Here is a 13,373-nt window from a genome sequence, read left to right on the forward strand (position 1 = left end):
AATGATGAAACTTCATAGGTACATTACTTATGACTGGCAAATTACCCTTATTAATTTTCAGGTCACTAGGTCGAAGGTCAAGGTCACAGTGACAAAACATATTCACCTAATTTCTGCCACTACAGCTGACATCCCATATTGGGGGCATGCATGTTTTACAAACAGCCCTTGTTTTTACAGTTTCTCATAGCGCCTTCAATATTATACCGATATCTTACATATTTGGCATGTAGGTATCTTGTATTGACCTCTACCTTTTGATGAGGTTTGACATCACTGGGGTCAAGTTCAAGGTCACCGAGGCTAATCATAGATTTTCCATCACATTTTTTTACAGTTCCTTAAAGCGCCTTTAATATTTTACCGATCTCTTCCATATTTGGCATGTAGGGACCTTGCATGTACCTCTACCATTTGATGAGGGTTGAGGTCACTGGGGTCAAAGTCACCAATGCTATTAATAGATTTTCTCAAGGTCACACTTTGGTTACATTATTTTCTCATAGCGCCTTCAATATTCGACCGATCTCTTATATATTTGGCATGTAGGTACCTTGCATGGACTTCTACCTTTTGATGAGGTTTGAGGTCAAGGTCACTGAAGCTTATAATAGATTTTCTCAAGGTCACACTTTTTTTCAACACAATTAACCCATATATTGACAAAGCATTATTGGAAAGCATCCATCAGTTTTACTGATATTCTTGCTTAAAATATCTCAAGTTATTAAAATCCATTTGCAAAAATCTTAAGTGCATAAAAGACAGTTCTTCTTGCAGTTTATGCCGATATCTTAAGGTTTAAGAATAAAAAATTAAATATATCTGAAATCGGTGACAAAATTTCACGTTCCGTGAAGCATAAATGAACGCAGAACACATATTTTTTTTACAAGAAAACATGCTTATTAAATAAAGTAATTCTGATTAATTTCACATTGCCATTAGCAGCATGAAAATCTGTCTTTTATGCACTAGTTGAAATTCTTAAGAATGTTTTTTTTAAGTTATTTGAAAAAAACACCACCACTTACCGGTGATATGCACCGTGGATATGCGGTCGAATAAAAAATTAAGGTTACCATTAAGGGAATAACAACAGTTTAAATACTATGTTTATCAAACTATTTTATTCACTAAAAAGCACAAATACTTACGATAAATGTGATTTGATAGCATCTAGATCGTGTTAAACGTTGTTGTTTTCTATGTTTTTGTAGCTTCGGACATACATATCAGATCCATTCGAGCGGAATTCAGAAGTTTTGTGTCTCTTCTACAAAACGACGAGGACCGAAATTCAATGGAATTTGAAAGAGATATGGAAGTTTCTGAGCTTACTCGAAGTAAGCAGATTCATTTCCCTGAAACTTAAAATATATTTATTTCGCTCTTCTTTAAACCGAATAGTTCAATAAATTCACACGTTCGTCACTAATAACAATATGTGTTTGTTAATGTTAGCGTACAACAATTGCATATCTATGGTAACTACGGCAGATATTACATTGAAACCTAACGCATGTATTCGGCCGGGATCGCTATTTAACCAAAGCCGATACACCAAACCTACGATTTTGCAGGAGTCTCACATTATTCTTTAACAACCATGAACTGTTTCCATTCAAGTATTCAATTTTCTCTATTTACTGTACAGGCACAAATGTGTTCACGGGCTTTAGAAAAGGTTGTTTGCACAGGCCCTTACCAGTACGAGCATTTAAACTTATGGTCAATCCTGTACTTGTACTAAACCTTCATTTGAAAACTAGTCAGAGATTAAGGCTTGCCTGCTTTTGTAATTGGGAAATCGATAGCAAAATCAATTTTCTATAACAAGAACGGATATTCTATTTGGATATAACAAAGGTAGTCGCAGCATCCTGTATTTTTAATGTAAATATTCACGAATTACTAGTACATAAAATTTGTGCTCTAAATGCTATTTTTGAAGCAAGATTTTAAGGTAGAAGTCAGCATTAACATGCTGAATATCTGTGTCTATAACGTCATTTTAGACGAACCCGCACACGGGTCTCAGCGTGTTACGTTACTGAACAAAACGCATAATTCTGACTATTAATATAGCGGAATCATGCAACTTTTGATGTTTGACAATTATATTGTTTTTGTGCATATTGTTAAATCTACTTATTTATTTTGTCAAAGACCTGATTTTAAAAACTTTTGAATAACAACATTTGTTGGCTAATGTTTTGATATACATTGCCGTTCACACTTCACGTTTCGTATTTATTATTAGTCCCCTAACATGCCTACCGGTGAAACCGAGGGGGGGGGGGGGCTTATGGTTTGCGCTCTGTGCGTCTGTGAGTCTGTCTGTCACACTTTTCTGGATTATGCGATAACTTTAAAAGTTCTTCATATTTTTCATGAAACTTGAAACATGGACAGATGTCAATATGGAGATTATGCACGTCATTTCAGTTTTGTTCATACTTCAAGAATTATGGCTGCTATGGCAACAAATAGATTAGAAATATTGCTGAAAATGGTGGAGTGTCACCGGTAGGGGACTTTTATTGCTTGGCAATAGTCTTGTTAGTCATATTTTCAAAGGTTCATGGTCAATCATGATACTATTGACACAAATTATACTTTAATGGTTCTGTCAGTTTGCCTAAACTTTATACATGCTGTTTACTTGATGACGAGTTGTGTTTAACATTTTTGCGAAACAGATACCATTAGCTGAGTAATTAGTTTTTAAGTATTTATTTTGAGCCATCCTGGAACTCGGCTGATAAAGACGTATTGAGGTATGTATTTTGAGCCATCCTGGACAAACGTTTACACACGAACTATCTGTTAATTTTTTGCGATTTACTTTTATATAATTTCGTTGATTATGCGTTCAAAGTTATTATTACGCGTTTGTTTGTTTGCGGAAGATTTGTTTTGCTTTAATATGACTAGAAATAGTATTATTTTGCCTTCATCATTGTCAAAAGGGCAATCATGCGGCAATATTTAATTGCTTATAATTCCTTGCATATCATATCGGCATTTTAATTACCAAACTGTAATATGTTTCTGAATTTTTGTAGTGACATCTCAAATAAATATATCTAATATCTTAAATGAAACATGTTCTTTAACAAATGTTTATATCGAGCTTGTGAAAATTATAATTATTTTCCATTTAACTGGAAGCACTTACTCGACGGACGTTAACTCAATGTTTTATTTAAATGCGGTTTTAACTCCGTTAAATTTGTCCTTTATTTAGCAACTTTTTAAAATCAGTTTATAAAACATCTCCTACACAGACTCAAAGACTTAAAAGTATCTTGCATCTGTTATGATGTAGAAAACAGTCTTTAAGTATGAACATAAATTTATCACTTGGGATTTTTTAACTGTGTATAATATTAATTTGTATTTGCGAATTTTGTCCATAATATATTGTACGAAAGTATTTTATCAAAAGTAATATTTAAATCGTTTATGGTGTAAATAATTGTAGCGTCAGAGAGATTACTATTTCACTGTATAACTCAAGATAGATTTTGTTTACAAAGTTTTTATGAGCATCCTGTGCAGATCAGCAACTATTTATGTAAGCTCACGGTTTTTATTTTACACATAATGTACCAAACATATTTAATTACAGTGAAAGACATCGGAGAAGCAGACTTACTTGCACACCGAGAAAGCACACACTCGCCTGAAAGAGGTATTAAGAGCATCGTTTAAAATACATCATATTATGATTTCTTTATTTAAACAAACATTAATCTAGAATTTAGTATATTTTACTGTAAATGGTTTTATAGATAACATTTGATGCCGTAAAACAAGTAAAAACTGTAAATACTTTTTTCCTATAATTTAGTTAATGTAAAATAAGTAATCTACATTTACAGAAAGTATTTGAAATTTTAGCTTAACTTTTTACCGAATTGTACGAACCCCACAATTCGTTACCGTTGGCATCGGCATTATTTTATTGTTAAGGTTTGGTCAAAGGAATATATGTGTTAACACAGAGAGACAGTAAAGTCATTGTGGTGATTTCTGTTGCATAGAATTAAGTGAAACTTTCTGAATACTCAACAAGTCACGTAGTTTCCAAATAAAACTTGATGAGAACAAAATTTGTTCAAATTATATATGTTCGGTTAAAAACAAAAAGATTCTTGTTCGTTGATAAACATGGTTGCTAGGCGTGTGGAAGTTTTCCAGTCAAACGAGCTTCAAAACCGAGTTCTTTGGATGAAAACTCTTTATTTTCCTTTCCTTGACAATTAGTACTTCATTTAAGAAATTAACTACTGAAAAACATGCTTCTTTCTGTGTTATTGTTTGAGGTATTGCCAAAACGTGTCTTGTAGTCATTAAAATTCAATAAACGTACACAACCCCATTTCATGTTCATTGCGATATATTTTTAACTGATTAAATTGAAACACAACGTTTTGTAATGTTCGTAATGTACAAGATCTTAACAACATCAATGCAAGGTCTGACGGCCTTGCTCACGCCGCGCAAATAAGTGTGATCTCCCTGGTCGGTTGTCTATCGTGGACTAACTTACTTCTCTAATACCAAAAGTGACAATACACACATTTAAAACTAGACGGTTGTAAGTAATACATGGTAAAATGCGTTACTTAAACATGAAAAGTCTAGCTAAATAACAGATTAATGAAATTAATAAGGGATATTTTTGCCTATCGGCTTGACAGTACATGGGGAAGTCGGCTGTGTAAATAAATTAATAATTGTAATAAGGCCGCGCCTATAAATCGTTGTTTATGTAAACATAAGGCCACACAATAACAGTGTTCCTTTTTTGAATTAAATGCTTTTTTAAAAAGTTCAATAGATAATGGTCAAATATTTGTTACATTCCAGACGTCCTGAGACTAAATTACACAAAATGCCATATTTTTGCAAATATATTAATAGCAGTACCATTTGTTTAAAATCAAATTCATGAACAAACAAATCTCACATATCGATGTTTATGTCATAGAAGAAACTGGAATTCCAAACAATCCGTTGTTTCTTCGTTTCCCTTTAAAATGCTGATAAAATATGATTTTTAGATGAAATATCTTATGATAGCATATTAAAATTTTCTAATTACAAATTATGAAATTAGATTATGAAAATATCGTTACAACCCCAAAATTTGAATTTACGACTTAAGTCAGAAGCTTATAATGTTACTAAATCTGTTTGGTTATTTAAATGCAATTTAGTTTTTCGCCAAAGCTATTTGAGTAAATAAAGATAGTTCTGTAACGGTATCGGTACATTGGCTATCTATTTCGTTTTAACAAAATACTAATAAAACGAATATGATTATGCCATTTATTTAGTTTCAGTTTTCTCCGTTCTTAAAATATGTTTTTAAGTATAGGTTAAGGTTCGTCTAATAAAATGTTCGAAGTTTCATTAGAATCAGACGAAACTTCAATAGAAAAATACTTAAAGCACAATACATGACCGTTAAGCAGTTTATAAATAATTTATTAGAAGCAAAAGTGTAAATTATGAAATCTTTATGCTTAAACCAACACAAAAACAACAAAGTCATTTGAAATAATATTATATGTTGTAAGTGAAAGTATAAAAACACTACGCGACTGAGAACCGTTTAGTACTTAAGATTATTAGGTGCATATAACTACCAATTGACAGCATATACGTAACTGCAAAATCATGCTTGTCATAGAAAGCAACGCAAACTTTCACACGTGTGGACATTTCATTTGCTCTTAACATACTTTCGTTGAATCTTACATGAACATTAGAACGAAATAGTTGTTTGGTGTTTATTTTGGGCTTTCGGTTTTAAACACAAAAGCAAAATAAAACCTCACAAATATCGACCCCTCGCTTTCGATTTCATATTGAAGTTTGTAAAACGACCAGAGTATGGAGAAAATATGATTTGGTGCATATATTTGGTCCTCTTATAGCTAAGGTACTTAAAGCTCGATCGGACGTAATCGGTTTCAGTACGGTGAGGTTAATTAAGACGGTAAATGCAATAACTGAGTTGTCAAAACCGTTGGTGTTCGTTTGTTAATGTACAATGTTTTGGTTTCAGTTGCGAACAAAGTTATCAACGTCCTGCTGAAAATGGAAACAACTAGGAAGGCGTTCAGCAGAACAATACGAGCGTTAGCTAGCAGTCGGCTATAAAATGTGGAAAATGTAAAGCCTTTTAAATGTACGCTTACCGTTGTTCTATTTCTACTAATATATACGATAATAAGTTGCAATATCTATCAAATCTATGACACGAAATTCTTTGATAACAGTTCTGTCATAAAGAAGCCTTTTAGAAAGATGTGCAAAATTTAAGATTCATATTTCTAGTAACTACACGTATGAACAACAGGTATACTAATGCAATAATCAAAAATTAGCGACCAGTACATTTATTTATAAATTTTTATGAAACCTTGTAGAGCGCATGTGCAGGAAAAGATTTTGGCATGTACCAACTATCAATCGTTTTTTAAATCTGAAATGGAATAAGAGAGAGTTTAAAAGCATTTAATTTAAAAATCCCAGTTTCATCTTTTTTTTAGTATATTATAATTTGTTATTTCTAAGCAAGTTTGATAAAGGCAAACTGACACAAATTTATACTTTTTAGTGCCGTATACTGCGTAGTACCTTATTAATAATTACATGATGAACAAAAACCTAAACTTCAAGAGCACACAATACAATTCTCTGAAAAAAAATGTTTATAAAGTTCATGAATGCCTTTTGTTGTTTTACCATGTGCTTATAACGTAAATAAGTTATTTCCATCTTTAAAATGCAATTTCAATTTTTTATTTATCCCGCTTACACAATGTCAACATTGTGAAAGTATTTATTATTTTTAATGTAACTCAAAATTATAATGCAACGGAATAATAATTTTATTTTTTTAAATGTCTGAAAACAAAACTTCCATTTTATTCTTTTTTATGAAGGGATTTTCTGTCAAAATATTAACAATTGCCGATGAAAAAAACATTGAGCAACAATGTGACATTTTTGTTGTGCTGTGCTGTATTTCTGTCGTTAATGTGGGTAATATCTTAAATCGTAAAACAAATCAGTTTACCATTTGTCAGTGGTCAATGCAAATTAATTTGAAAACAACAACTCTACAACATTACAGCAATTATTATAAATCAAGTGATATAATTATCTTTTCAAGGTGTTGATAGTAAATAAAAGTTATCGTACTCTCAACGTGTATTTAAGTAGTCAATGGGACGTGTGAATATATTTTGTTATTTAAAAGAATATGAACTTATATAAATTTACTTACACAACTGTAATAATGTAAGTTTAAAATGTTTCGTCGTTTGTTTGATAAGTTGACAATGACGAATACACTCTTTCTTTTAAAGTTTGATTATTTTTTTGAAGAAAATTGTCATTTTGCCAAACTGTAAGGAAGTCTATTTAATTTGATAACTTCAAACTCTATAATATTAAATATTTTTTTATACAGTCATTAATAATTTTTCTTGGACAAATGTTTTATTGTACAAGTTGTAAATGTACTAGTATGTCATACAAGTCAGACTAACACAACACACCATCTTTTAATCTCTAAGGTGCACTTTAATCTTCTTTATCTTGTGTATGAAGTTTTTTTTAAAGATGTTATGCCATGCCCGATGGTACATTCTTTAAGTTGTGATTTTCATCTGCTTCAAAAACATTGACCGACATTTTTTAACCTGATTGACTTTTTCTATGCCGACTACTCCTTTTAACCGCCTTTTAATGCAAATGGCTTGATGCTAAGAATAAGGAAAAAAAACATTGGCACTGAAACAAATACAAAGCACATAAATAATCATATTTTCGATTTTTCAATTACTTGAAAGATAAGTAATAAAACAAAAAATAATAAAGAGCGTTATTTTTAATACATCATTGTTATATTTATTTGGAAAAGCAAGTTTCTGGAGAATTTACCAAACCAAAAGAACTTATGACAATTAATATAATAATCATACATCATAATAATATAAGGTGCTGTTAGAGCATTTGGTAATATGATGAGAACTATTTTCTTCATTTTTGTTTGACTCGTGTAAACAAGATTGAATAATTGAAATTCGGTTTTCATATCATTACTTCAAGTGTCAGTTTACCTCATTCATAGCCATTTTTAGTCCCCTACCGGTTTCACCGGAGGGTACTTATGGTCTGCGCTCCGTCTGTCTGCTGTCCGTCCGTCCGTCCGTCACACTTTTCTGGATCATGCGATAACTTTAAAAGTTCTTAATATTTTTTAATGAAACTTGGAACATGGATAGATGGCAATATGGACATTATGCACGTCATTTCATTTTGTTCCTACGTCTTAAATTATGGTTGCTTTGGCAACAAATAGACAAGAAATACTGCTGAAAATGGTGGTTTTCTGGATCCTGCGATAACTATAAAAGTTCTTAATATTTTTTCATGAAACTTGGAACACGGATAGATGGCAATATGGACATTATGCACGTCATTTCATTTTGTTCCTAGGTAAAAAATTATGGTTGCTATGGCAACAAATAGACTAGAATATTGCGTAAAATGGTGGTTTTCTGGATGATGCGATAACTTTAAAAGTTTTAAATATTTTTTCATGAAACTTGGAACATGGATAGATGGCAATACGGACATTATGCACGTCATTTCATTTTGTTCCTTTGTCAAAAATTCTGGTTGCTATGGCAACAAATAAAAAATATATTCTGACAATGGTGGGATTTCTGACAATGGTGGAGCCGGTAGGGGACTTTTATTGCTTGGCAATAGTCTTGTTTTAATATGATAACATAAACGATCATGGAAATGACCAACATGAAATAACTATATATTGAGTGTAGGTCACACACGATAGATAATTTCAAATGTATACCATTGTCACGCCGTTACTTCCTTGTTTATGACGCCGTGTATAAAAGAATTGCTGTCCCATAATGCATAACGTGGCAGGTCAGTAAAGCTCGATTGGTTTTCGTCGGCTCAAGTGCTACTTAAATGTACCCCGGGGTGACATTTTTGTTTACTGCAAAAGTACCCGGCGCACGGAAAATATGTTAAAAAGTACCTTGGAGTATGGCCGGGTGCCTTAAAGCGAATCTTCCAGGGGAACATTGTAGTACACTTAAGAGTACCTTCGCTACTTTTAGGTTGTATTTCTAAGTAGAACCTGAGCCGACAATGGCCAAATGTAGCGTCATTAAAGCCAGTGTGTAAACAGTTTATAAATGTTACATACTTTGTAAATTAAAACAAAGTTGTTATATTACTTTCCGCATTTATCCATCAACATGTATAATTTTTTATATTAATTGCAAATAATCATGTTTATGTGTATAATTACGTATGTTATGAATGGCTGACCATACATGTACAGTGACAAGTATCATTTAAATTACTTGTTTTGTAGTTGTTATACCCCCGTATGGAGGGGCATATGTTGGAGATTCTCTGTCGGTTCGTCGGTCGGTCGGTTTGTCTACAAAAAATGTGATTTTGTTATGCCATCTTCTTCCATATTTATGCCCCTCTTCGAATAAGAGGGGGTATATTGTTTTGCACATGTCGGTCGGTCGGTTTGTCCGTCGGTCCGTCCACCAGATGGTTTCCGAATGATAACTCAAGAACGCTTAGGCCTAGGATCATAAAACTTCATAGGTACATCAATCATGACTAGCAGATGACCCCTATTTATTTTCAGGTCACTAGGTCAAAGGTCAAGGTCACAGTTACTCGAAACAGTAAAATGGTTTCCGGAGGATAACTCAAGAATGCTTACGCCTAAGATCATGAAACTTCATAGGATCATTGATCATGACTGGCAGATGACCCTATTGATTTTCAGGTCACTATGTCAAAGGTCAAGGTCACAGTGCCTCGAAACAGTAAAATGGTTTCCGGATGATAACTCAAGAATGCTAATGCCTAGGATCATGAAACTTCATAGGTACATTGATAATGACTGGCAGATGACCCCTATTGATTTTCAGGTCACTAGGTCAAAGGTCAAGGTCACAGTAACTCAAAATAAGTTCCATATGATAACTCAAGAATGCTTACACCTTGCTCTGAAGCGATTTAAAGTAATTAAAGCGTGAAATGTAGATATGCAAATATGAACATATTTTCACGTGAAATATCAGGTTATCATATGGAGAGGAAGATTATAACAGAGCGTAGTTCTTTATTTATGGCTAAGTACTGAGTGCCAAGCATGTGACACACAATAACCAGACACAATCCTACAATTCAAAACAAACACGTGAAAGGAATAACCTTTGAACTTTAAATAAAATGCAGCGGTGGCCTAAACGGGCGCTTTGGGTTTCATGCCCAATGATCCACACAATCCTTAGTAATGCATGCTTGAGAGTAGCCATATTCATAGCGGTAAAATAAATTGTTCAAACGTTTATTGAGCTACTTCCACGTTACTCAAGCTATTAAATTAAATGGCATCCTTCTTAAAAACACTGCATAGTAAACATTCACGCGATGTGTAAGACACCTTTATTATAATCAGTGATGCACACATTCATATGTTATTTTACCGTGAACATTGCTGCCAAAGTGATGCTGGGGTATTAGTAACGTTTGGGCCATAGTTTTAGTATTTGTACAGTGATTTATCTTTTTGCTTTAAATTATGTTATTATGTTAATAAGATAAATGTCATGATGTTTATAATGTTTTTATGTTAAACTCCAAAGTCAATTCTATCGGTGCCATATAAATTGTAGTGTGTTCTTCAATTTTGCCTTGAAAAGTTTATATTTATAGCAGTTTACATTGGTTTTGTAAGAAATTCTGTGAACGTTATTATGATAATTATTTAAGCTTGTCTTTTAAAAAGCAAGCTGTTTTACCCGCCCATGGGCGGTTCCCATGCTAAGTTAAATTTTTCTGAGTGCTACTTTCTTAGAAATGGCTAAAGTCATTTGTACTTTAAAACATATTCCCAATTTCAAAATGATCTTTAATGCACACTTAGAGTGTAGCTATAAATATCGATGCCTCGTTTTGAATTGCATTGTCATATATGGGGCCTTACAGCCGATATCTACATCGCTTAATATCGAAGACTTATTTTCGTCTAATAACTCGAAAATAAAACGAGTAATTGAACTAACTTAGTAATGATTTGACTCATTTATCTAACCTAAGATTGGACTGTAATGAAATGAAACTTTATACAAAGGTGTTTGTATTTGTACCAGGCATATATTTATGCCTTGTATCAAAACTTCCCTTGAGCTTGAATATTGTCCGAATAGGTCAAGGTAACCGTAACTAAATAAACAAAACTAATACCGAACAATTATTCAATTACGATTTTCATTCAAGGTCAAAGTCACTGTTACTTATCATACTAAAATGGTTTTGATCATTAACATGTTTTGTGTTTCTGAATGTTTAAAAAAAAGTTATCCGGAATAGTTTACTGTTTAACAACTTTAATGAACTCACCTACATGAATGTAGAAAAAGAGAGCGTTCACCAGCATTGCATTTTTATCAGTCGAGTGAAATCCATATCAAATGTATTTCATTAGGTCATTTATAATGTATGATGTTGTCATCAGAATTTTGTAATATTATCTTGTTAGCTTTTACGTTGTTATTGCTAGCTTTTGTATTCAGCCATAGTAAAAATATATTTCCCGACCCGTGCTAAATTGGTCTGGGGAAAAGGAGAGAAAAAATACATAGTTTTTTTACTGGAGGATTTACTGAAATTGAATTACTTGTGTGATTTTACATAACTCGCTGGTAATTTATTCATTGATATGTACATGTACTTAATACTAGATTTAAGATGCAATATTAGAGTGTAAACTATATTCGCAACTATACTTGATTATTGACTAGAAATCTAGACAAAATATTTATTGACGTTGTTTATATAAAGTTAATGCACAAAAACATAAACAATATCACCTCATGTCAAACTTGTGCTCATTTTCATTATTTTATTGTTTAGCTCAACTGATACGTATCGCTTTGGGTGAGTTATTGTAATCACCCTATGTCATGTTTCTGACGTCGTGCAGTTTGTGGATTGCGTCGTCAACTTTTATCTCCTTAATTACTACTCTAGGAGCCACATATTTCTTCAAAGCTTGATTAAACTTCACCTTGCAACATATAAGCCGAGTTGGAATACGAGTCAATTGCGTCCAAAAACTATGTCACCAGGTCAAATCTTACAACAAACTTGTTACCACTCAAGAGGCAATGTTTATGAATCACTCTTTGTGAAACGTGGTCTGAATAATTATCTGTCAAATATCTAAGGCGGGTTTGAATATGAGTCTCGTGCGGCAATAGAAGGTCATCAGTTGAAATCTTAGGAAACCTTGTTACCACTCTACAGGCCACATTTATGACTCAATCTTTATTAAACTTGGTCTGAATGTTTATCGTTATATTGTCCTGGTTGTTTTAATCTTGATCACATGTGTGGAACAGCTAGGTTATAAGGTCAAATATTAATTATACATTGTTGCAACTCAAGAGGCCACATTTATAAATCTTCGTTGATTACACGTGCTCATAATGATGTTATTCACAATATATTGGCGGATTTTGAATCTGGATTACGTGCAAAAAAACTAGGTCAACATACATTATCGTAGTAAAACCGTTTTTCCACTAGAGACCACATGCATGAATCAATCTTGATGAAATTTGGTCATATTGGGAATATCCCGGGTGATTTGAATCTGAAAATAAGGGAAAATGTTATAAAGAATCAAGTTTACTAATTAGAGGCCATATTTAACTAAATCTTGAAGCAAGAGGTCAGACTGTTTATCTTGAAATGATCTATATCGTGATTGAATCTGGGTCGCATGCTTCTAAAAACCAAGTCACATCGTAAACTGTTAGAAAAACATTGTAACCACTCTAAAGTTCACATGTAAGATTCAAGTTTCTAAAAGTTGGTCTGAATGGTTTTTGCAATATCTATGTCAATTGTTAATCGCGTGTTTCTTTAAACTAGGTCACCAGGTTAACTCTTTAAACAAATCTCAGAGCAACATTTATGACCCAGTTTTTTAAAACTTGGTTTGAATATCTGTATTGGCAAGCTCCAGGCAAATTTGGAATCTCGGTCAGATGTGTCCGAAAACTAAATTACTATATCTAATCAGGACACAATCATTACCACTTTAGAAGCAACATCAATGACTCGGTGTTGAACAAACTTTGTCAGAATATTTATCTTGAAAATATATAGGCGATGTTTTAATCTTTGTCAAGTAAGTTCAAAAATGGATCACCGGGTTTTGTCTTCATTAATTGATGTCCGTGAAATCAGTTGAGCTCTGAAGGGTGAACATT

At 32.7% G+C, this 13,373-nt stretch overlaps 1 protein-coding gene and 1 long non-coding RNA gene across 2 annotated transcripts in view; one reads left to right on the forward strand and one right to left on the reverse strand.

The window, feature by feature from the left end:
* The window catches only part of LOC127867181 (uncharacterized), a 91,897-nt gene extending 85,353 nt beyond the window's left edge, over nt 1-6,544 (forward strand). The window contains exon 5 of the mRNA XM_052408230.1: nt 6,083-6,544. Coding sequence (XP_052264190.1) covers nt 6,083-6,177 — 95 coding nt within the window. The 3' untranslated portion in view covers nt 6,178-6,544. The remainder of the gene's footprint in view (nt 1-6,082) is intronic.
* Nucleotides 1-13,373, reverse strand: part of LOC127867191 (uncharacterized) — a 234,316-nt gene that overhangs the window by 113,276 nt on the left and 107,667 nt on the right. The gene's annotated exons all lie outside the window — the stretch shown is intronic.

Source organism: Dreissena polymorpha, chromosome 2 (assembly GCF_020536995.1).
Source record: "Dreissena polymorpha isolate Duluth1 chromosome 2, UMN_Dpol_1.0, whole genome shotgun sequence".
Classification (NCBI taxonomy): domain Eukaryota; kingdom Metazoa; phylum Mollusca; class Bivalvia; order Myida; family Dreissenidae; genus Dreissena; species Dreissena polymorpha.